Raw genomic sequence first — 24,202 nt, 5'->3', positions numbered from 1 at the left:
ATCTCTGTCTTTATCGCTGCCATGAGGTAAACAAGAGACGAATAAAACTGTGCTGGCTGGAAATGCAAAGTTTTATTCACAAGTGGTACAACTCAAACACACACCGACATATACAGCTGTGACGCTAACACAGAACAGAGCAAACAGTAGTGCGGAGAAACAGTGGTTTGGTTGATTTAAGTCAGAACACACATTTTTTAAACCTGTGTTTATGATTTCTTCCCTTTTAAATCCACAGTATCCTTTGCCTTTTTGCTACAGTTGATTGTTCAGACAGATTTCAAAGAAACATGCTGTTTAAATAATTAGGACCACCTGTCTGCTTGTCTTTAAATAAGGATTCTTGACCACATGGAGAACTCACTTTGAATGCCCGAAACTGTTTTGATTTAATTTACCTTCCAGCAATTTAAAAATTCCTGATGACGTGAAACTCAGCAGATTTTGTACAAGCAAGATTTTCAGTGGACACAGTGCAGTAGATGTACATATTGCTTATAAAAATCCCATTCACCTTCTTTGATGCAGCATGGCAAACCTGATTTCATCTTGGTGAGGTTTTGCTCAGGATAAAGTTCAGAAATGTCCAACAGGTGACTCTGTGCTGTGTGCAGCAGCCATAACAACATGTGCTCCGTGAAAGCAGGTGGTGTACTTTAGGGCAGACGGCTACAGGATGTCAACATCATCAACATTTTTCAGTTTAGTCAGCGCATCGTCTGTCATCGCAATTGATCAACGTCTCAAGTGTTTAACTTAGTATATTTGACAATCTTATATACAACATGCTAATCTCAATGTAGCAGCTAATAAGCAGGAAGACGGAGTGTATTTTAGTCCATTTGAAAGATTTTCAGTGTGACAGCATTGGTTCAGTTTGTGGTTTCAATTAACATTAATTTACTGCACGAAGTCCTTTTTAATTTCCCCAAATGACAACTTTGTTATTTACACATAAGTGATGTTCCACTTTGGAAACTGATGATGAGTTGTTGTTTTTTTTAAACCAGCGGCAGGGAAAACGTGAAAAATGACAATCACGATACACAGTATAAAAATGTATTTTCTTCATGTTTCTTTTTTTGTGTAAAAAGAAGCTAAGTCAAAGAAACTGGTGATAATCAGCTGATTTTCCTGAGATGAAGATGTCACACACACACACACACACACACACCTAATGTACACACATTCATCGAAATTAATATTACTGGTCACTACCGACAACTTAAAGTATGGCTCTAGCACATTCTGTGGCTTATGTTTTTACTGCAGTGGGGATCACATGGCTGGATGTAAAGTCCCTACGGTCAATGATGAAGCAGGAAGTGATGAACAGTCCTCATCAAACTTTCAGAGGATGACCGACTGCTTCCCTTTAACACTGCGGCCCGTCATCCCCCAGGCTGCCACTCTGTGCAACCCCAGACCTTGAAGCTTCTCGACCAAGTTCAAACTGAAAATGTACCTTCGTCCCTCTTTGTCCAGCGGGGAGTCTCCACTTTTGTCTTTTACTGTGGAGGGTGAAGGTTTATTACTATGGTTGTCGTGCAGGTGGTAGTGTGGATGAGGAGAGGCTGAGATGCCACGCTCTTGCAGCAGCTGCAGGAGTCCCAGTGATGAAGTGGTTACATTTGTGGTGTTGGTGGTGGTCCGGCCTCCTTGGCCAAAGGGCCGCTGGTGGGATGGCGATGAAGTGCTCACGAGCTCACCGTTCCGACAAGATGGCAGCCCGAAAGAGCGAAGCCTGGGAAAAAAAAAACAACACTTAAAAACAAAAACACAACAGATAACAAAACAAAGCTGTTTCTTCTCACACAAACATGCAAGCTCATTCCCAAATCATGAAAAAAACAATAAAATGTTAACAGTTTGAGTTAGTTAATTTGTCTGCCTATCATTGCTGTAAGATGGATGAACACAATGTTAGTGTGGCAGCGGTGATGAAACAGGATCTGGTGGTTTGCCGAGATGAAAACCTAGGAAGGTCAGGAGACATTAAAACATAACAAGCCGAGAATATGTGGGGAGTACAAACAAGTTAGTGTTGTTAGGAGGCGACAGAAGCACAGTGCATGATTTTTCCATTAAGTGGTGATGATCTTTTCAGTTAGGTCATAGCAAATGTTTAACACCGCTACGACCTTAAACAAAAACGTCTTTATTATTATTAACCATGGTGTTATTTAGTTGAACAAACATTGGTCCTGTGCCTCCGTCATTAATAATAAAATCCAGTATTCATAGTGTATCCATAACCCTCGACTCTTACTTTGCCCCGAAGGCGCCTTTTAGAGTTGGAGGAAGAGCCTCGACAGACGTTTTCTGCCACTGTTGGGGGTAAAGAGCAGATGTTTAAGGGGAGAGAAAAAGCATGATGGAAGACAGGAAATCTGCAAAGAAAAGTTGTGGATTAATGAACCAAAATTAATCTTTTTCAGGAGTTCCCGGGTCAAAGTTTACAGTAACTCATGTACATCACATTCACAACAATAGCAAATAACACAAAACAGCATGCTAAAACAAATAGTTATGTATATTCTTACCTAGTGGATAAGGATGGGATGAGAAGGGAGGGTCGCAGGACTTGGGAGGTGGTAATGGTATGTGTGGGAGAGGTCTGAGGGAGGTTGGGACCAGGTGGAGAGACTGCGAGGTCATGGAGGGAGAAAATGCACATTAAACTACACGTGGAGAACGTTACGTTCAATGACGAACTACAAGAGCTAATGAAGCTGGTAACTGAAGTAATACCACTCAATAAATGGGACATGAATTATATAAAGGAGGAGAGAAAGCAGGAAGCATGGACTAGATGAGATTTAATGAGGTGAAGAGAATGATGAAGCGAGTGGGACTGTGCAGCATGAGTGTGTTTACGTGTGTCCTACCCATGCCATGTGCTCCAGAGAGCTGCGACAGGTCCGGTTCATCCTCCTCCAGGTCGTTCAGACTGTAGACGTGCTGTATGTCGACCTCGAGCTCCCTGAAGTCTTTAGTCAGGACGCCCGGACGTGGATGCAGGATGCCTCCCAGGTTTGGTTTGGCCAACTGCTGCCACTGATGCAGAGTCACCGAGCCTGACGACGAGAGAGTCGGAGGGAACCGAGGTTGAAGAACGTTGTAATACGATGCAGTTACGTTTCATTTATACAGTTAGAAATGACTATGAATTATTTGAGAAGGTTTGTCTGAGGTTTGGCCTTATTTGTTTTTAGGTTTCAATCTTCATGTCATGCTTTAAATGTAACTGAAGAACGGACCGTAAAGTCTGGAATTATTATATTACAACTTTTATTATTATTATCAGATAATCAAATTTCTCCACAAAAAAAGAGTTTAAGAGCCTCCTGTGTTCACAAAAAAATATCAAAATACAGACACGATAAAAGTGAATATATTCACTATTAAGCATAACTTCTACTGATCCATATTGTCTCATTATCCCTTCAGAGTCAAAAAAGAGACGTGAACAAAAATCACAAATAAATAATAAATAATGGTTGTGACTTTCGAAGGCATATCTTGATATGGAAATGTAATCGTGGTATGTAATATTATGTTGGTGAAAAGTACAGTATGAGTTTATTTTGTACATAAACAAGTTATGTTTACATTCATTTTGTTGGTGCACCGCTATATTTGTTTGAGTTTTACTGCCGACTTTAACTGTTGATCAGTTAACGTTGGTTGATAACGTCAAATGTAGATAAATATCATATTCTATAATACTTCTACTTTTGTAAAAGAAAAAGAAAAAGTAATTTGTAACTGTTGCCTTGCTTCTATTTTTTTGAAAGAATACTTTCTACTTTTAAGAGCTGAACAGCTTTGCACCGGTGGTATTTAATTAGGATCACAGACTAATGTCAACAATGATCAGCGCCGCTTGTGCTCCATCCTGACTCCACTTAAACTGGGATAAGACTTTTACCTTCCAGAGGTTTGACAATCTGCAGGCGGTCGGGCAGGTAGGACCTGGATCCTCCTGAGGAGCCACAGGAGGGCCGTGAGCTGCCGTTGGAGTAGTTGGTGCCTGTCGACGCTGCTGGGCTGGAGACCAGGCTGTCATTTGGCGTCAGGAAGCCACTGGAGCCCTCGGCCTCTTCGCAGTCTGCTGCCAAGGCGTGGAGTTTACGCTCACGCTCCACATCGAAGAAAGGCCGCTCAGAGGAGTGGTTCTGCTGGCGGGCTGACAGGCTGCGCAAGGCGGCTTCAAGGTCCTGGCCTCCTGGTGTGCCTGGCTGGCCCAGACGCTTCGGCCCACTAAGTCTGTGGTGAGTAGATGTGACACTTGTTTTAGCTGCTTCCACACTGGACCTTTAAGTGGGTTCATCATCATAAACTCATGTGGCAAAAACATTTTAACTTGTAAAATGATCAAAAATAGATCTGGAATTTTCCATTTGATATTATAGTGCACGTACAGTATGTGCATAAATACACACTCAAACACACCTGTTGTCTTCTTTCTGAGCATTATTGCAGCTGGGCTTGTCTTCCAGAGTAAGGCTAGCATTGTCTGAGCCATAGTAGCTGGTTCGGGGGGTGCTGATGCAACTGGAGCGAGTTGTCACCGGGCTGGAGCCCGGCAGCCCCGGGGAGTGGCACCGAGACCGCCGCCTCACGGCCTTGTTCACCACCTTGTTCACCACCTTCACTGTTTCAAACACACGCCACGGGTGGTTCCTGCAGGGAGAAACTGGGGGGTGAGTGGGCACAAAAAAAGATCCAAATACATTTTTTGCCGCAGTCAGCTGCTTCGTTCCACAGTAGCTATAAGATCTTTAGTCAGTCAACATCAGATTTACATCAACTATTTCTGGAAAAAAAAACAAGATCAGAGGAAAAAATCTATTTGAGTGAAAACAATGGTGTTGTGCTCAGAGTTTTTTGGAGTTTTTCAAAGGCTTTTGTCACCATGAATGTTGCCACAGAAACCCATTTGAGATACTTTCATCGGTGGGCCACAGCCTCAATCACCACTACCTCCTTCAGTGATAGATAACGACTTAACAGACATTTATTTAAATGAAAATATTTGAGATTGCCACTTTGACCTAAGAACAATTTAGACTCCTGCTTTGTTAAAATAAATATTGCTTGAAAAGAGAAAATCTTGAATAACTATTAAACTTGCTACTTCTACTTCCAGCGCCCACAGAAAGGCCTGAGCCCCTGGCTTAACTGAAACGCTTTACACTGCGTAAGGCTGGATTTTTCGGCCTTCCTGTGATAAACTTAGTTACATTTTGCTGTCTTAATGAGAAGTAGCTCTTTATTGCTAGTTTGCAACAGATGTTACAGTCTTATATACATTTACTTTGTCTGATTGTGATTTTAACACTACTTGTATATTTCAGCGCAGAAATGCTGCCAAACAACACAAGCCACATGAATGCAGACCAGCGGTGGACGAAGTGCTTAAACTCAAACAAGCCTTTCAATAAACACCAATCTGAGAAAGCAAGTTGAGGAGCACATGGAGATCAGTTGGGTACTGCAAAAGGTTAAACTAGTGCAGAAAAACATAATTATACAGCGGTTACTCCAGAGGAAATGCCACGCTAGAAAAGAGATCAACAGGTTGGAGGAGTTTTTGAAGGTCACTGAAACCAACAAAGCTTTCAGGAAGCGATAGACTGAAAGTCCCCAAACTGCCTTTGACAACACCTTGGGTGAGGTATGAAGGCAAATCACTGTCAAAATCCAAGAGCGCAAATGAGATCCATGCACGCGCGTATTTTACTTTGACGAGCGCTTTTATATCACTCCGCGAGCAAAATTCACTCTCGCGCGAGCAAAAGTCGCTCGAGAAGCTTAAACCTGTTCGCTCGCGAAACTTTATTCTGCTCGCTCGCGAGTAGTTTTTCTTTTTGACAGTAAGTGGGCGGACCCAGTCTCCATTGTATCTCTACATCTAATTAGTCACAATGCTCGTCTTTGGATAAAACGGATATCACTGACACAGACGTCAGGGGGAGATTTTCAGATTGCACTACAGGTTAGGGGCAAATAATGTACATTTTACTGCACAGGTACTTTTACTTTCTGCACTTAAAGTACATTTTGCTGATAATAACATACTTGACTAAGGTTTTGAATGCAGGTATTTTACTCGTAGTGGATTATTGTTTCATCAGTATGGTATTAGTACGTTTACTGCAGTGAGGATCTGAATACTTTTTCATCCACTAACTAATTGTCAGTGATTTAACAGTTAATAAACAAACAGTGGTCCCTAATCTTGGCTCCAGATCTTTGAGCAGGTCCAAATTGTTGCTCATATTATATACAACTACATTATATCTCTTCTGTAAACACAACAGTATGATTAAATATGATCGCATCATGTTTTAATCAATTAAGATCAAAGAGTGTCTTTGAGCTGTTTGTCACAGTTTGACTATCAAACACACATCGTCTGTAATAGAATGATGGAGTGAATTCAAAGCAAATGTAGTGGCGATGTAGTGGAGTAGTGTTTAGTGGCGGATTGATAACCAGCTCTAACAGACCTGGCGTCTGTGTCAGTGATATCCGGTTTATCCAAAGACGAGCATTGTAACCAATTAGATGTAGAGATACAATGAGACTGGGTCCGCCCACTTACTGTCAAAAAGAAAAACTACTCCGAGCGAGCAGAAAAAATGACTAGAAAGCGAGCAGAATAAAGTTTCGCGAGCGAACAGGTTTAAGCTTCTCGGGCGACTTTTGCTCGCGCGAGAGTGAATTTTGCTCGCGGAGTGATATAAAAGCGCTCGTCAAAGTAAAATACGCGCGCGCATGGATCTCATTTGCGCTCTCGGATTTTGACAGTGATTTGCCTTCATAGTGAGGGGGAAAGGTGGAGACTCAGAGAGCAACAAATACCCACAGAGCTTAATGAAATGCATGAGAAGTGCCACAAACAAAAGCACAGACTCACTTGTACTCTGGGGGGGCCGGGGTGTCCAGGCCTTTGCGGAAGGTGCCCTCTATCTCGGCTGCCAGTGAGTCCATGGGGAGGACAGAGGCCAACGCAGTGTAGCGCTGCACCGTGCTGTTGGGAAGGCTCTTATTACGCAAGTTCTTAATGTCCTCTCGGGCCTCGCGGAGCATGTCCTCACACTGAGAGTACTTGTCCCGCAGGTCCTTGAGCTGCAGGACAAAAGGAGACATATCTGTCAAATTGTAGTACAAGAAGAATACATTGTATAATTCAGAGCCGAATATTGACATGTTAATGATTAAGTATCTGCAAAGACACATATAAACAGGTCTGTGTGGCGACGCAGAGAAGGGGTTTCTGGGAAACCATGGGAAGGCTCTTAGGGTAGCTGATCTACATATTAAGAAAATATCAACTAGACATTGTATGTGCAGTGCTGTGTTACACACAGACCTTCTCATCAAACTCAGAGGTCTGTAGTAAACATAAAATCATTACTTTTGTCTCAGAAGATTGACAAGGGCTCTGAAAGTCTGATAGCAGACGGACCGGTTGAGTGGGGAATGTCAGCTAGTAGCATTTCGACTGGGCCGACATCCAAAGCACTCGGATTGTCGGTGTCTTTGATTGACTACCTTCTGTTTCGTTTGTGAGCATTGTGGTTTGTGCTTTGCCTACAATAACATTCAATGAAATACAACACCTGTGCATGTCTGAAGACTTGAAAACACAAAAGCATGTTTTAGACGTCCACATTTCTAATTGTATTTATTTTGGAAAACACAATTGAGCTCAAGCTAGAATCAAACCGATAAAGGCCGCAAGCGGAAACGCATCAGTTTTACACACACAAGTGTTGCTGGATGTGAAGGGATACTAATTGAGTATATTTTGTCAGAGGGATTGTCAGTGACTTGCCTCTGATTGAAGATTTAGCTGGCTCTCACGGGAGACACCCAGGTGTTGGTTCAGCTCCCCGTTCTCATGGGTGAGCTAGAGGGAGAAGACAGTTAGACGAGTTTTACTGGGATTTGACACTCGTAGAGTGTCCATTCCTAGAGAACATGGAAACGTTCTCTCACCCCTTTGCAACGGGCCTGCAGGTCAACAATCTGTGCGAGCAGTGAGCTGATCTCCCCCTGTTCTCGGAGAGAGTCCTCCACCTTCCGTGCTAGCTCCTCCGACAGGTCGACGACCCGCCGATTAACGGATGCTGAAATACACAAGTCCGGTAAGTACACATACTGATCGTCTCTGTGTTACCTTCATGTACTGAAACAAGACTGTACCACTTACAGAGTTCTTCCACACACACCATCATCAGCTCCTGTTCTTGCTCCTCGTAGTTGGTCGTCTCTGTTGTGAGGTCACTGGCCTGGAGAAACAAAGCAATGCAAACAATGTCAAAATGTCACACTGGCAATTAAAAAACGACCTATTATTGTCATTTAAATGTACAGTACAAAATAAAAAGCTAGATTTTATACAGACATGGCCATAAGAATCATGATGAACATTTATAAGTGTCTCATTTCATCTCTTATGTATGAAAAACGTTCCTTTCATTTGATTCTGTGTTAGAGCTTTGCAGTATTGCATACCTCTAATCGCAGTTTGCGGTTGTCGTCCTCTAAATCCTTCAGTTTCTGCTGCAGGAAGTCGTAGTGGACGAAGTTGCTGAGTGAACTGCACGATTCATTGCTCTTTATTCTACAACAAGAAAAGATACATTTTCTGCATTAGACATCTTTATGTTTTACTCACAAACTGAGCTTGCAGAACCAGTGAACAATATCACGAAACAAACATGTTTATTTCATCCAATTATTTTCTAACTGAATGAGTGGTACTACCAGGATAATGTAGTAGAGTACACCTTGTCTGTTCCAGTCAAAGGCCCAAGTAGCACCGTCATATCACAAAAGTTATTACTCTGTTTATTGAAAGGTAAGAGGTTGCTCCATATCTTATTAAAAGAAAAGAAAATTTGTGTTTTCTGTTCAATTGTAGTGATAGAACAGAAATTAGTAGCATGAATTACAATGATTCTCTTTTTTAAGGATATCTATATTGACTAAGTCACAAACCTACACTTTGTTCAGAAACAAACTAATACTATATGAATCTAAATATTTCCAGCTGTGTGGTTCCTCAACCTCTGTCTTCTGTGTGTGTGTGTGTGTGTGTGTGTGTGTGTGTGTGTGTGTGTGTGTGTGTGTGTGTGTGTGTGTGTGTGTGTGTGTGTGTGTGTGTGTGTGTGTGTGTGTGTGTGTGTGTGTAAACCCACGGTGATTGTGATTCAGCGTTCTCGATCTCCTCGGTGCTGGCGTAGAACTGAAGGAGGTCGTCTCGCATCGAGAGCTCATGGCGTAGTTGAGCAATCTAGAACATGCAGTAAACAACATCACTTGACTGTATAAGTAAGCACCACATTGACAACGCAGCACAGATCGTTTATTTCAGTGAGACACTCGTGACACGAGGTTTGTTTATACCTCTTCCTTTGCGATCTCAAGCTGTTCGTCCAGCATTTCATTGCGTGCGGTTATTTCTTGGTTCTGCTTCAGGAGGGATTGACCGATTCGCGCTGCCAACTCGAGATCCCGCTCTTTCTGCAAAGCAAAGGCATAAATTCTACATTTATTTTACGGAATAATGCATAATGATATAGTACATTTATATATTGTAATGTACTTTTTTTCTGATCGCACTGACAAACACAAGAGTGCTGTAAGGGGTGAGAGATAATTGTAATCTATAATCCCGTTCATCTGCTGTGTGTCTCTCACCTCCTCCAGCAGGTGGGTGACTGCCTTGATGTCATGATATGTCTTGGTGACCTGGCCCACTCTGTCTGAACACAGCACTGAGGGAGGAGGGAGAGAGGAATTTAATGAATGAAGAGAAAGAGCTGTAGAAATCACACAAAGGATAGTGGAACAACAAAGTCTTGCTGAATATTTATCATGAGATAAGGAATAATAAGCAATTATTTTGGCTGATCACTTCCTCTATTTAAGTTTTTAAACAATAGAAGATACTAGGCGACTGTGGCTCAGTGGTAGAGCAGGGTTGTCCTCCAATCAGAGTATCGGCGGTTCGATCCCCGGCACCACTAGTCCATGTCGATGTGTCCTCGGGCAAGACACTTAACCCAAAATGTCTCCCGCAGGTGTGTGTGAATTTTAGTTCGAGTCCTGACGGGCCGGTGGCACCTTGCATTGTAGCCCCTGCCACCAGTGTGTGAATGGGTGAATGATAACATGTGGCGTTAAAGCGCTTTGAGTGGTCGGAAGACTAGAAAAGCGCTTTACAAGTATAGTCCATTTACCATTTAAGGTAAGGGTGTTGCCAGGTCCGCGTTTTTTCCCGTGGAATTGAGCTACTTTTGAAGTGTTGCCACGGATTACATTTTTTATCCTCTCCTTGGGTAGACCTATTTTGCCCCCAAAACTAATCCTACCAAACTGACTCCAGTCAACACTCACACTCACTCAACCCCGGGGAGAAACGTGATGCCAGGAAAGTGGGCAAAATACAGGAAAACTTTCAAAAAATGTATTAAAAAAAAAAGAAAACTGTATTAAAGACTGCAATAATGCGTATAAAGTAAAAACAGCACATTTGTGTTGTCCTGGCAGAGCCACACACAGAGAGCCACAGGTCAGTGTGTGTGTGTGTCACTGAATCGGTCGACACGTTTACAGAGCACACTTTTATTTCTGATAATATACGGTATCTTTAGGACCAGGTTTAAATAACTGTTTACGGAAAAATATTTTTAATACAGGTATTTAACATTTATGCCGTTACTTTGTAGATATTACAATACATTTGACAATGAAAGCAATGCTGTTGGACTTTAAAAGCAGAATATATTTTTAGGGGCAGGTTTTGATCGGGCTGGTTTTGTCGCAAAGAGGCAACCCTGTAAATATTGGCCATCAACTCACATGTCCAGTACTGTTAACTTTCCATTTGATTTTCGATTTTAAAAAAATAGTTGTGGTTTTCTGTTGCATCACTGCTCTGGTTAAAATGTATTATTGATTAAAAATGTGAAATTTAAACATGTATTGTTACACAGATCGAATTGTCATGTGAAGAGAGGCTGCCCACATAAACACACCCTGGTCACATTTTTTAAATATTAAATATGAACCTGTAAAAACACAAATGGACACAAAAAGACTGACGACAGTCTTTTTTGTATGAATGAGATCCTCAAGTACACCTTGTTTCTTCTTGAAGTCTCCACAGCTACAGACCACAACATCTCCATGTGGTCAGCCAGATACTGATCCTCTTAGCTTGATCCCTTTCAGCCCAGATTAGACGGCTATAAAGACCTCGTTCTCCTGGATACCAATATAGCTCATCGGCAGAGACTGCCGGGGCTAAACTGACAACGTGTTCAGACCAGCAGGACATGTACAGTGTGGAAGGGATAACAGCGACTGACTATTGACCTGAAACTTTGTTTACATCCTGGGGAATGATTTGTTTGTGTCCACTTCAAAGTCAATAACGATGAAGCGCTGTTTAAGGTCAACGAGTCATTTGAAGCATTGATGTGGTTACTGTTCTGGTTGTGAGTCAAACACTGTCAAGTTATCATTGTTTGTCATTTTAATGTTGCGCTTCTTTTGTAATGCTACCTGCCGTTGCAAGTTTTGTGCTTTTGGAGCAGAACTCATTTAGGTGCATACCATCTTTAGACGTCTGACTCGTCTGTTTAAGGATGTACAACATTTGGCTTGACTAGCGTGCAATTCTGAATGACACTGCATACCTCTAAAACTAAATCAGCGTTGTAATCTTACTTTGGTGGAAGACTTTGCTGGACTAAAGAGATGGGAGGTTGCCAGACAGCAAAGTAATTCGATTGCGGCCCTTGAATTTGGCCTGGAAACACAGGGATTGGGTAGCTGTGTCAGTGTCTCATCAGCCTAATGGAACGAACCTAACCTTGGGCTAAACTACTGTGCTGACCATGACTTGTATAATATAACTCATGTCTATAGTCTGAGGTGATTTACTGTAAGATAGAGGACGTTGTTTTCCATTTCACTAAGTAGATTGAAGAGAAATTCAAAACCAACACATGAAACAACAAGTTTCACTCGTGTGATAGTGAAAGCAGTCTAACTCATCGTAAATACTCACAAAGCTTTGCCAGAGAAATGTCAAAAGACATTCATGTGTCAAAGCCACACCTGCAAAAGTAGAATATGCAAAACCAAGATGACGAAACTGACAAATCAATTGGAAACTTGCGCAACTGAGCATTACAAAAGAAGCACAAAAGTAATCATTAAACATTCATTTAATCAATTAAATTACTTATATATCGCTGGATAGCTATATAGATACATTTCTAATCTTTAAGCCAACATGGACAAGAAGTCCTCAAAGTGCTCAGAAATGGGGACATTTGCACATTCACAATTCCAAAACGGGCAAACTCCATCTGCTGACAAAGTCGCTGTTATCTAAATAAAATGGCGTCAGTCTGCATACATGCATTCGATTCTTTCGACAACTGTTCATCCGATCGACTTCAGAATTGGCGAGAGTATTGGCGATTCCTCAAGAGGGCAGCAAGCAGCAACACCGGCCAAGCAAACAGGCACGATTTGCGCGGGCACTGCAGGAGTATGATCAAAAGGTCCAGAGCAACTACTAAATAGACCTTGAGGTGAGAGGTTACTGCTGTTCTGTCAAGAGGTCAAGAAAGAACTTTAAAGCTCGACTCTTAATTAATTAAATCAAAACCTACATAAAAAGGAATAACAGAAGTACTGTGCTCACATGCACCTGAAAAACCCTAATCGTCAACAACATCGTCAACATGTCTGTGTCTGATAACAGAATGTTGCTGGCTGGTCTGTACAGCACTCACTAAATTACTTTGAATCAGGGAGTACACTAAAGAATCACGTTAATAAACTACAGCCTAAATTACTCACAATCACGTTAATCATGTAACCACCAAAATACATTCTGTAAATTAACAAAGGTTAATCCCATAATTGTTCAACTTCCTCAAATGCTAATGCACTTAAAATGGATTGCAACCCTTGTGCTAAAAGCAAAGTCTGCAGCAGGACTGTACGTGGGTTTCAGATACTGTCCCGTACAGACACACACAAGCTCATGTACAAAATAAGACCCAGTCACTACAAAGTCATTCAAATTCTAATCAGCAGAGCAGCAAGTGCAGTCATTTCCATCTGCAGTACATTCATTATTTCACATCAGTCTACCTCCAGAATGTTAAAGTAAAGTTCATTGAATGGCTTATTTGCACTTGAATTAATGCATTCTGCAGCAGGCACCTAAACTGTTCACCCACAAAGTCTCAGCAGCGGAAATATCCGCTATATATCAGCTTGACCTGACGGCCACGACGTAGAGCAGATCGAGGTAAGATATGCTGCTATGCCAGCTGGAGGTTTTCGGGTTTGTGCCGAAGCTAAATCCAGGCAGCCAACCTGAACTGCTTGCTTGCTAATACTGGAGCTAATGGATGAACCTTGCAGACTTATACTTATGACGTATGTTGTGTTGTGGGGATCAGACAGGCATGGATGGGCTCCAAAAATGTTTGCTCTCTGCTGTTCAGAAGGTGCAGACTTGACAAGATTGGCAGGAGCAAAAATGTGTCTCACAGAGCTTCCTAATATTAATCACAGGACATTTTTGGACGTATTTTGCATTGGTAACATTAATCTCACTATAAAGAATTTGGGAGTTTTAAATAACATTATCAGATCCATCACTAATATACAGCTGGATTTTAGCCTAAAAGATCCAGACAATATAGAAATGCCAATACAATAACGCACATGCAACAACGTGTCCAACTAAAAACAGCTAAAGTATATATGCACTGAAAATATATCCAATTTATTTATCCTATTGCATGACAAAGTGGCAAGAAATGCGTTAGTTTGAGTGTCCCGTCTTTCTGGAGGGGAGCCCGTGTCGCAGTATTCGTGTCGGTGCCAGCCACATGCCCATTTAGACAAAGAAAGCCCGAGACAGAGGAGGAATAGAGGAGACTTCCCGCCCACAATAACTGCTCTGTTGAAGCAGAACATCACCTTTTTCAATCTTAGATGTATCAGCCCTGTTATGTTCATGGTAAACACAAACATCCATTTCAAAAACACTGTAACCGATAATAACTGCTATTCACTATAAGCCAGGCAACACCCTTAAATGATCTTGTTTTTGGCACATGTTCATTGAGATGTATCAACAGTCTAAAATGACGTTACATAAAATGCGAAGACAACTGACAATAGTGAACCGAAACTAAGGCAGCAGCACATTGAATGCACCTGCACTCTCTGAACCACGGACCACACAGTAAAGGGTTAGGCAACACTCAGCAGGGGTCATTTCTTCAATCTCATTCGACCAATTTAATTATTTTTCCAAAAATTCCTCTCTGTGATTCAAACCATGTCAGAGAATAAGAAATCCCCAAAAATGTAAACTGTAACATTAGAGTACTATTCCCTAATTCTATGGCTCTGACCTCCATTTAACAAAACACAAACTCACAATGACCACTGCTAACATGAACACAGGGCCTGATTACACTGCTGCAGCTGCAGCACACACACACACACACACACACAGACACACACACACACACACACACACACACACACACACACACACACACACACACACACACACACACACACAAAAGGCTCAGTGACCTTCACACCACTAAGAGGAAACTAAATATATTTACAAAACTTGACATGTCTCGGGGTATAATCAGGTTGAACTAAAGGAGATTTATGACAAGAGCTTCAAAATCAAGCAGCATTTTGTTGAAGGGTAATCATCATTTGTGTGATGCAATGACATCACTGCACCTGCAGTACACAAAGTGCACTATAAAGTATTTAAGCAGTTAGATTACAAAGACCTTGAAGAGGCAATGTGCAACAAAACACACAGACAGCAATACTTGCAGGGCAGAGTAATCATTAACCATGACACTTTATACTTCATGCTTTACGTATAATTTTTTCTTAACTCTCTCTTCTAAACATGGACTCAGCAGATCACTGACCAGCCTCTTGTGCATGCCACCGGCCTTTTCCTATTCCCTGCCCCGTCACGCTCATCTCACCTTGTGTCACCTCCCGGCAAAGGCTTTCCTTGTTCTTGTTGTTGTTGTTATTATTATTATTATTGTTATTGCTGTTGAGGCATTTCTTCTCCTCCTTCACTACTTCATCCATCCCAAGACTGGAAGTGCTCTTCTCCTCTTCCTCCTCCTCCTCAGATGCAGAGAAGCTCCACACCTCCATGGTGACCGGAGAAAAACTGTCCTCCGCCTCTCGGGTCCACCGGTTAAACCCCTTCTTCTTCTGGTTCTACTGTGTGTACGCTGTGCTGTCACGCGCCAAATGGGTCTCCGGCTTCATTCTGCTGGCCTGTGTGTTCGGGAAAACAATAGCCACTGGCCTACGTGAGTGGATGTATACACCTGTGTGCCTGTGTGTGCAAGAGAATCTGAGCTGCTTCGTGTTAATATATAATCCCTCAGACTGTAAGAGCCATCTGTCGTCATGCCTGCCTTCGTATACCTGGCCACGTTGGACTACCGGGTAAGAGGAGAGGAGAGGAAGAGGAGGAGGGATGAAGGAGGAAGAAAAATCTAAACCACAAGCCACAAAAGCCGATATTGCTCACACTGACCTTGTCCAAGCACAAAAAGATAAGTATTGTTAACTGCGATTGAAAAAATAATTCAGGATGGGGATGCTCGTGCCGTTTAAAAGGATGCAGCATTAAGACCACCCACCCCTCTGGAATTGAGGGAGATGGTAGGTTCCGCCCCTGCCAATGGCTGTTCTTGTTCTGTGCACATATGTAATACCAGATACAGAGAGGGCTCTGCGTAATACTGGTGCAGACAGAGCCACACCCACTTCACAGGGGTCTGATGGGAGCAATAGAGTGAATGGAGTCTGAGATTGTCAGGGTTTTTAAAGGGGCTATTGAAATGTTTTATTCCATCTATTAATATATATTTCTCCCTATACTAAAACAATGACATGTGTAATACTTATAGATGAGGTTGACACTTACATGAGTAATAAATAATATGATAAATAAAAAAACAACATTTCACATGTCATACTGAGCATGAGACGGTTGCTTCCTATGAGCAGATAGCAAGTATAGCGCTGATTATTAAGGGAACCACAAAGACAACTTTCCATCTTATATCCATTTTATTTTCAAACAAAATCCAAAATAGGAATTTACAATTAACTTTCCAATGATCCACAGTCACTCTACACCCTGTGTACGGTCATGTTCACCGTCTTGTCACGGTCCGTCCCAAGACACAGCAGTTGTTCTACAATCAAATATTAACCAACTCATACATTTTTCAACCCCGAACTGGCTCTTTCCAGGTCAAATTCAGCACGCAGGAGACAGGGGAGAAACAATTTTCACTATCTGTGATTTCCTATCTGTCTTTGCAGAGTCAAATCTATGGGGGCAGCACATCTAAATGAAACGTGTACAGTTTAAGTGGACCAACCTCTACAGGAATGGCTCAACCAGCTGCAGTTAACAGGCCAGTGCTATAGAAACACAGCTAAACATGCTGCAAGGGGACATAGGTTGTGAGGAAGTAAAGTATGAAGTACCTTGCCCATAATAACAAGCAAAGACGTGACAAGGTCTTGAGTCACCTCTCAGTAATAAAATCTACAATCTGCTTTGATTCAACCTTCTCCAGACATCATATCACCTGGATCATTGAGGGAACAACCTTAATTTAATAAGTAGAACATTCACGAGGGGCCGTTTCTGACACAACACAGGCAATTAAGAACGGAATGAAATCTTGATTAAATCAGCTCAGCCCACTGCTGTAACACAATGGGGAGGATATAATAAGCACCATATCACCAGTACAAGTCCCTGCAAACTGATAGCTGATATCACAGGTCAATATGTGGCCAAGGAAACACCCTGAAAAGGTCATTTGCCACATTGTTTTGACCCACACGAAACACAGCACTGCACAACAATCTCACAGGGCTCGTATTTCTGATCTAATATATAAACAATCATTACTTATTGAAGATCAGAAATGCTCTACCCCCAGTCTGGCAACTCCCCACTACAAGAGCAACACATGCTGCAGGTTTATAATGTAACCAGACAAGTGACCTCCCTCTGCTGCACTGCACGTCCCAGTGGATTCCAGGGTATTTTCCCATGTCATTAATGTTTATGAGTAAAACATTTAGTCGAATGCTTCCTTGTACTTCTGGTTGTGTCTTCCAATGAAATGTGACTTGAGGTTTAATCCCTTCATAACCACAATCATAATAGCTTTTAAAAAGACGTTTCACAAGCCACGTGAGGCTGTACAGTGGTGTGGTGATGAGCATCATTGCCTGACAACAAGAGGTGTGGATCAGTTGTTTTGCATGCCATTAATGTTATTCTTGGTGTGAGTAAAACATTTTGGCGAATGCTTCCTTGTACTTCTGGTTGTGTCTTCCAATGAAATGTTACTTGAGGTTTAATCCCTTCATAACCACAATCATAATAGCTTTTAAAAAGACGTTTCACAAGCCACGTGAGGTGGTGTGGTGACTAGCACCATCTCCTCACAGCAAGAGGGGTCCGGGTTCGTTTCCCGGGCCAGACGGGCCTTCTGTATGGTGTTTGCATGTTCTCCCCCGTGGCAGCGTGGGTTCTCTACAGGTTCTCCGGCTTCCTTCTTCCCACAGTCCAAAGACATGCAGTTTAGACTAATCGATGCCTCTAAATTGCCCGTAGGTGTGAATGTGAGCGTGAATGGCTGTCTGTCTCCATGTGTCAGCCCTGTGGTAGTCTGGGGTCCTGTCCCTTCGCTCAATGTCGGCTGGGATCAGCTCAAGTGCCCCTGCGACCCTGAACAGGATAAGCGGTTCAAGATAATGGATGGATGCAACGTGAGACAAGAAACAAATCAGCTTCAGAGCCTTAAACTACTGCAACTACTGAAGTTGCAGAAATTCTGCAAGAGATGTACCTGAAACCTATGCAATGCAAACAGTTGCACAACACAACAGTGTTATATTAGCATCTTGTAAAGTTGATATGACACATTATTTAGCAACCACTTGCCTAACTACACATCCAGCAGACACAGAGCAACATTAGTATGAATTTGGAGTCTTCTCCATCTGCTTCTGAGGGAAATATCTGCCTCTTCAGCTGCTGAATGCTCCACTGTGTTCACAAGCTGGTTGCAGTAGCATGGCACAAGCTCCATGGAGCAGGTTAGTCCTGGTCCTAAAAAACATGTGGCTTGGCACCAGCTGGGTACAGGCTATCTAGCATTATGACGACGCAGCCATACAATCTCGTGAAATCCTATCACTATAAAAGGCAAGGGCATCAGGAGTAAGGGATAGCTTGGAATAAAGTTCAGTCAGTTCAGCAGATCTTTCCTGAGAAACCGGTGAAGTGAGCCTGCATAGTGGCTCGTATTTTTGACTAATTAAAAAAAAAAGGCCGTAAATGTCAAAGCAGTAGCAGACAGAGTAGTCAAATGTACTGTAGACTCAGATTATGGGGAGATTAACATGTTACAAAGCCTTATCGCAGAGCAAAGTTTCTTAACCTTTTCAGATATCATTGCAAAGTAAATACGGCAGATATTTGCACATTCACATGTGTTTGAATGTTGCGTCGCTGACTGAGCCACTGATTTACTGGCTTTGCGTTATGAATGTCAAACTGTTCCGAGGTGAGTCTCTCTCTATCTGAGAGCAGATCACAGTGTTTTAAATTATTCACTAAAAACTGTGAAAAATGATCCCTCACGCACATAGCTGCAGTACAAAAGCAAGCCTTAAAGTCGTTGAAGTGTGGATGCAACCAGCGTCCCATCACCCAACAGTCTAGACAACATATACATCTAATAATAAACCGGTTGAACCGTGAGTGAGAGTTGAATAGATCAGTGACATGGGACACCGTTGTTGTCAGAGTTTGCTGTGTTGGAGAACAGACAGCGTAGCTTAGCGTTATCTAAAAGAGTTGTGGCTGAAAATGTAGCCGATTTCGACAATGTGGACGAGACGCAAGACTTCAGAACGAGACTTCTCCGAGCGAGACACACCGTAACAAACAGGCCGGTGTTACGGTTCAACCAGGGACCCTGTTAACTGGCGACCTTCAGCCGAATGCGTCTGTTGTTGTCCTAGTTACGGCAGCTGTTAAACACGTTTTGTCAAATTTGTCAAAAACTTTAACATGGATTAGATTATTTTCAATTGCAAACTGGACACAGTCTAGATATAAAATCTTCATTGGTAACTCTTGTGTTAAAGTGTTAACCCATGGTAGAATTGAACGTGGTTATGTCTTTTTTGACTTATCAAAGTCAAGTGAACTCAACTTGATACCTCTGTGTTCTTTGCTGGTTAAATTCATCATGTTATGGCATTGCCATTTATGGTTAGCTCTGATGCGTTATTGTCCACATTGTGTATTTTCACCTCATGACAACATCACAAACGTTTGCCTCATTAATTTGCAGTGCAAAGCCAGCTGTATTCAAAAGTGCCCCGTGGTACACTTCAAAATGCTGCATGGTAAACAAGCAGTGCAGTCAGACGTTGATCTGGTTTCCTCTGCGGTCACAAGTTGATCTGGTTCCTCTGCTCTTAAGAGCGACTGCTAACTGTGTTTTAGATTTCTATGTATGCCTCCAGGCTAACATCTTGTCTATCGTGGCGTAATGGCACTGCCCCCCCTTGCCAATTATTTTTCCACTCAATGATACGAGTTTGAATCCCGTATATACCTTTTCATTCATTTATTTGTATTTTTTTAACTGTGCTACAGAGTTCTTCTACGTAACACATGTTTCCACAAAACAGGCTCCAAAGACGATTATGTGTTTGTTTGTTTTCATGCCAACTTTATTATTTCAAAGGAAGGGGAATTTGCTCCCTTCCTGTTTCAACACATAAACAACAAGCACGCGACGTTTCAAACTCGAGTGGACTAGATTCCTCAAAAGACGCTCCAACGTCGACTCCGGTATGTTTTGACCAAAGCCTGTAAATGAGAAGGTTTGACACTGTATTGCAAAACTAAACAATGCGGCATTCACGAGGACAGCTACGTGTTCTCTTCTCGTGTTTAACAGCTGCCGTAGCTAGGACAACAACAGACGCATTCGGCTGAAGGTCGCCAGTTAACAGGGTCCCTGGTTGAACCGTAACACCGGATCCAGCAAGAGATAAAAAACACACTTTCTCTGCGTAGGGTTCTTCCATAATGTTGTCAGACACATATAATAATGATCTGAGCCTGGAAAAAAAACAAAATACTTCAATGGGATACATGAAGTGGAGCCTACCACTGGTAACATCATCACTACACACTAGACGGTATGTAAAGTGTACACAAAAGATGCACTCACAGAAGTACTTGAGAGTCTCTTCAATCTGCTCGCGCGTGAGTCCCAAAACGACTGCTGGCGTCAGCAGAGGGGTGTGCAGCCAGTCGTCATTGTCGTATCCAAACACGCTGTCTGCTCGAAGGGTGTAGTTGGGCTGACCCTCTGCTAGGAGGCTCACTATCTCCAACTCTGGCAGGTCTGAACAGAGGTCTGAGTGTGGGGAGTGTTTGTTTTGTACATGTGTGCATTTGTATAGGGATTTGTGAGTGTATGGGTTTATGAGTGAGGAAAGAAAAACAAAGACACAGAAAGGAAGCAGCGCTTTAACAACCACAATTCAACTGAAATGTCACCTACGATGGCACACTGCCCTCTAGTGATACATCCACGAACCTACAGTGTTAATTTAAGATCACACTGTTCAAAATATAATTTGGTGCTTGGTATCATCAACATATTTATGTAATTTGCAGATTGATGAGTGAGTGAAGTTGTTATCTTGATGATGCACTCATTCTTTTGAAAAGATATTTTACAAAGATATTCCTCCTTTGTGACTCACCAGTTAAAGTTGACACATCGTGGCATCGTTTTCCCAGGTCTCTTAGGGCTTCAGGTGAATCAAGATGAAGAGGCTGGGGGTCCACATCCAGGCCCCCCGGGGCCTCCCCCCGCCCCTCATGGAGGGAGAAAGCTGAATGGGAGGCCAGGTGGGCCTGTGGGGACCAGGAGGGAGGAGAAGGAGTCGCGGGAGGAGAAGAGGAGGGGGGAGAGGAGGCAGGGTGGGACAGCTTGACTGGGGCCGGAGGGTTCAGGGTGAAAGCAAACCCAGAGCTGGGGCCCCCTGGTGTCTCAGGGAGACGATGCAGGCTTACAGGGCATCAGCCTCTGATTGGCTGAGAAGGGAATGACGAGAGAGAGAGAGAGAGAAAACACAAAGAGGAAGAGAGTGAGGCAAAGAGAGTAGAAACATCAGAATGTTAAAGGAACCAAGTGCCGATATGTCTTTAATATGAGACACTAATGTTATTAATATAACACTAGTTACTTCATAATAAGTAACTGCAGTCATCTGATTAGGAAATCAGTCAAACTATATTTTTAAACCTCTCTTTTATTTCTGCAGCTATACTAAACACTATACATTTGTGATACAAAACGGTAACTAGCGAAGAAAGCATCATCATGATTGAATATTTTCATCATCATAAAACAAGCAAATTTGATAGCATCTAATACATCTAATCATGTAAGTAATTGAGACTCATTTATTTTTCAAAAGACCTGAACTCTCCCAGCATCAAACCTTTTGTTTGATCAAAGAGCTTTTCACTAGAAGCAAAACCGGGCCTGGCCTTCTGTCCATGTTTACGGGTCACAAAGATAGAGTTACCACTGCCTGAAGCTACACACAGATCAGGTTCCTCACAACTGAAACATCTCTTTTAAAACACACACACACACACACACACACACACACACACACACACACACAGCATGAGGTAGTACATGCTCTGTGAATTACGCACAGAACCGTGAACGCCAGTAGCTACAACTAGAAGGAGTCGTATTGAATACAGTATGCGCTGATCTGTGACTGATTCAGTATCGTCTCTGACATGATGCATCATACACGGTGTGCCAATATTTTAAAATATTGCCCAATGACATACACATATGGAAAACTAGAATCTTATATGTTGTAAAAATTTACAATAACCTGCATGAAAGTAGGATTCTTTGATGGACTGTTTTATTTGAGGGCTTTAGGTTTAACCAAGTATGCCTAATGTGTATAATGTTTGTCGTTTTTTCTTAAACTCTTGTTTATATAACATCTGCCAGCACAGCACCATATGGGCCTGTGTCCACATAGCGCCTTCTCTGGCCGCAGGGTAGCGCTTCATCCTCGCGTTTCCACGAAAAAGCGCTCCTGTACTACGAACAATAATGGTCAAAAAGTCAAAATACACAGGAGGTATGGTTATGACACTGATTTCTCATATTCTCATACAGTTAAAAAAGCTGTGTAATAAAGAACAACTCACATACTGACTTCATGCTCTATCCGGGCTGGTAACAAAAGGACACTTGATACCTCGGCCCAGTTATTGCAGTCAATAAAACATGGCTGGAGTTCAGCGGGTTTGGCCCAATTAAAGCAACAGCTACTAGCCTGAGTCCAGGGCCAGCACGCGCACGCACACAGCTGAAGACTGCAGCTGTGTACACCTGAACACACCCATCTTATTACACTTGATTTGAATTGACTCCCCCCCCCAGCACCAGTATCACTATACCACCACCACTAGAAGCTCTTTATTTCTCTTTCCTCCTCGTTGGTCTACTCCCCTCCTCTGCTTTCCACCGCACGGTTCATCCAATCAGCTGAGTGTTTTGGTTTGTGGCCAACACTTCCTCGTCAATCGTCTCTCTCTCTTATAGATGTCAGAGGAGTCCCACCACCTGCACACACTTCAGCTACTCACCCACATCAGACCCATTATTTCTGGCTGCGAATTTACAGAATGTGTGGTTTGAGGAGAGTGAATGTCCTCACTTACACCATACCAACAACAAAGTAACTTTAATTTAACATAAACTGTGGGTATAAAAATATCTTATTTCACAAGCTATGTACTCGTGTCATAAACACAAACAAAAAAAAACAAGGCCTGTCCAAGCTTTTCACATTAACACTCAGTGAGTGAAACACACTGTTGGTTTGTTAACCATGCAGCCAAGCGAGACCCTGTCAGCCACTTGGCGGTGACACTAAGGGACGCGGTTATTAGCCATCTCTCCCTCCGTTGTATTCTCATCTTTTTAGCGTGCTAGGCAGGATGCCAGAGGGAAGGAAAAAAAAAGACTGTCAGCTGAGTAACATGCATACAAAGCATAATGGAGCTGCAGAGAAGATTGGTGCACCGACCTCCGTGTTCAGAAACAGCAACAGAATAACCAAAACTAACTTAAAATGACATCAGGGGTTCTTGAAAGTGCACGTTAACCAGAATCAATGTCAACATTAATCTAATAGAATAATAACTAAATTAATAGAGTCACTAACTAACGACAGTCATTTTAGTAATTAGCCACAGTTGGGAAGGCTGTTCTAGTTACTGGCTTTAAGTCTGAACTGAAACTTTGACTTTGGACCGGACCTGAACTCAGCAGAGGTAAAGGACGTCTGAAAAGCTCTACGTTGGTACTCTGTGCAAACAATGCCCTTCCACGAGGGTGTGTACGTGAGCAGAGGCACACAGGAGTGAGAGAGAGACGGGAGGAAGAGGGGGAGGGAGAGAGGACACCCACACCGAGGGGGCTGAAGGAGGGGTGCATTTGAGACATGGGTACTCAGTGGCACACCAGCAGGTAGTCGGTCACATTCTGCTCGCCAGCCAAAAGGCGCTTTTCTTTTGACCTCTTCTGTAATGAAGAGATCTACAAAAACCAATGAGTTTAAAAGGCAAGTCATTTTAATGAACTCTGGCAGGCAGCGTGCCCTTGGTCCTTACTTGTTCATGTGACCAAGCCTCAAATTACCTCTGCGTGACGCAAAATAATAGATGTGGCTTCAAAGGGAATAAGAAGGAAAAGTAGAAATGCTTTTCTGTTTTGTCTCGTCTCTAAAGACAGTAGATGCTTGAACTCATAACTTTCGGCCTGCATCCGTTCTCAAAGGTTGTCAATAAAACAGGAAAGTTGGGGACAAGAAAATGAGACGGCCTTTGACTTCAAGCAGATCTGCAAAAAGTAACTGCTTAGTTTCTTTATATCCATTATAGCGCGCAAATTAACTCACTTAACTCCAG

General features: G+C 42.5%; 1 protein-coding gene across 1 annotated transcript; it reads right to left on the bottom strand.

Annotated features, from left to right (window-relative positions):
* Window positions 1-63: 63 nt before the first annotated feature.
* Window positions 64-21,268, bottom strand: hap1 (huntingtin associated protein 1; the record flags this gene model as incomplete). The annotated part of the gene is made up of 15 exons (XM_079160069.1): window positions 64-1,744; window positions 2,544-2,646; window positions 2,889-3,077; window positions 3,932-4,269; window positions 4,456-4,686; window positions 6,926-7,137; window positions 7,847-7,921; window positions 8,011-8,141; window positions 8,225-8,303; window positions 8,530-8,638; window positions 9,216-9,310; window positions 9,424-9,540; window positions 9,718-9,794; window positions 20,409-20,597; window positions 20,950-21,268. Coding segments are annotated over 15 exons (2,658 nt in total), but the record flags the coding sequence as incomplete, so codon positions are not given.
* Between the last annotated feature and the right edge of the window lie 2,934 nt (window positions 21,269-24,202).

Source organism: Pholis gunnellus, assembly GCF_910591455.1.
Source record: "Pholis gunnellus genome assembly, chromosome: 5".
Taxonomy (NCBI): Eukaryota; Metazoa; Chordata; class Actinopteri; order Perciformes; family Pholidae; genus Pholis; species Pholis gunnellus.
Note: the sequence above shows the minus strand (reverse complement) of the source record. Positions and strands in the feature narration are given on the sequence as shown.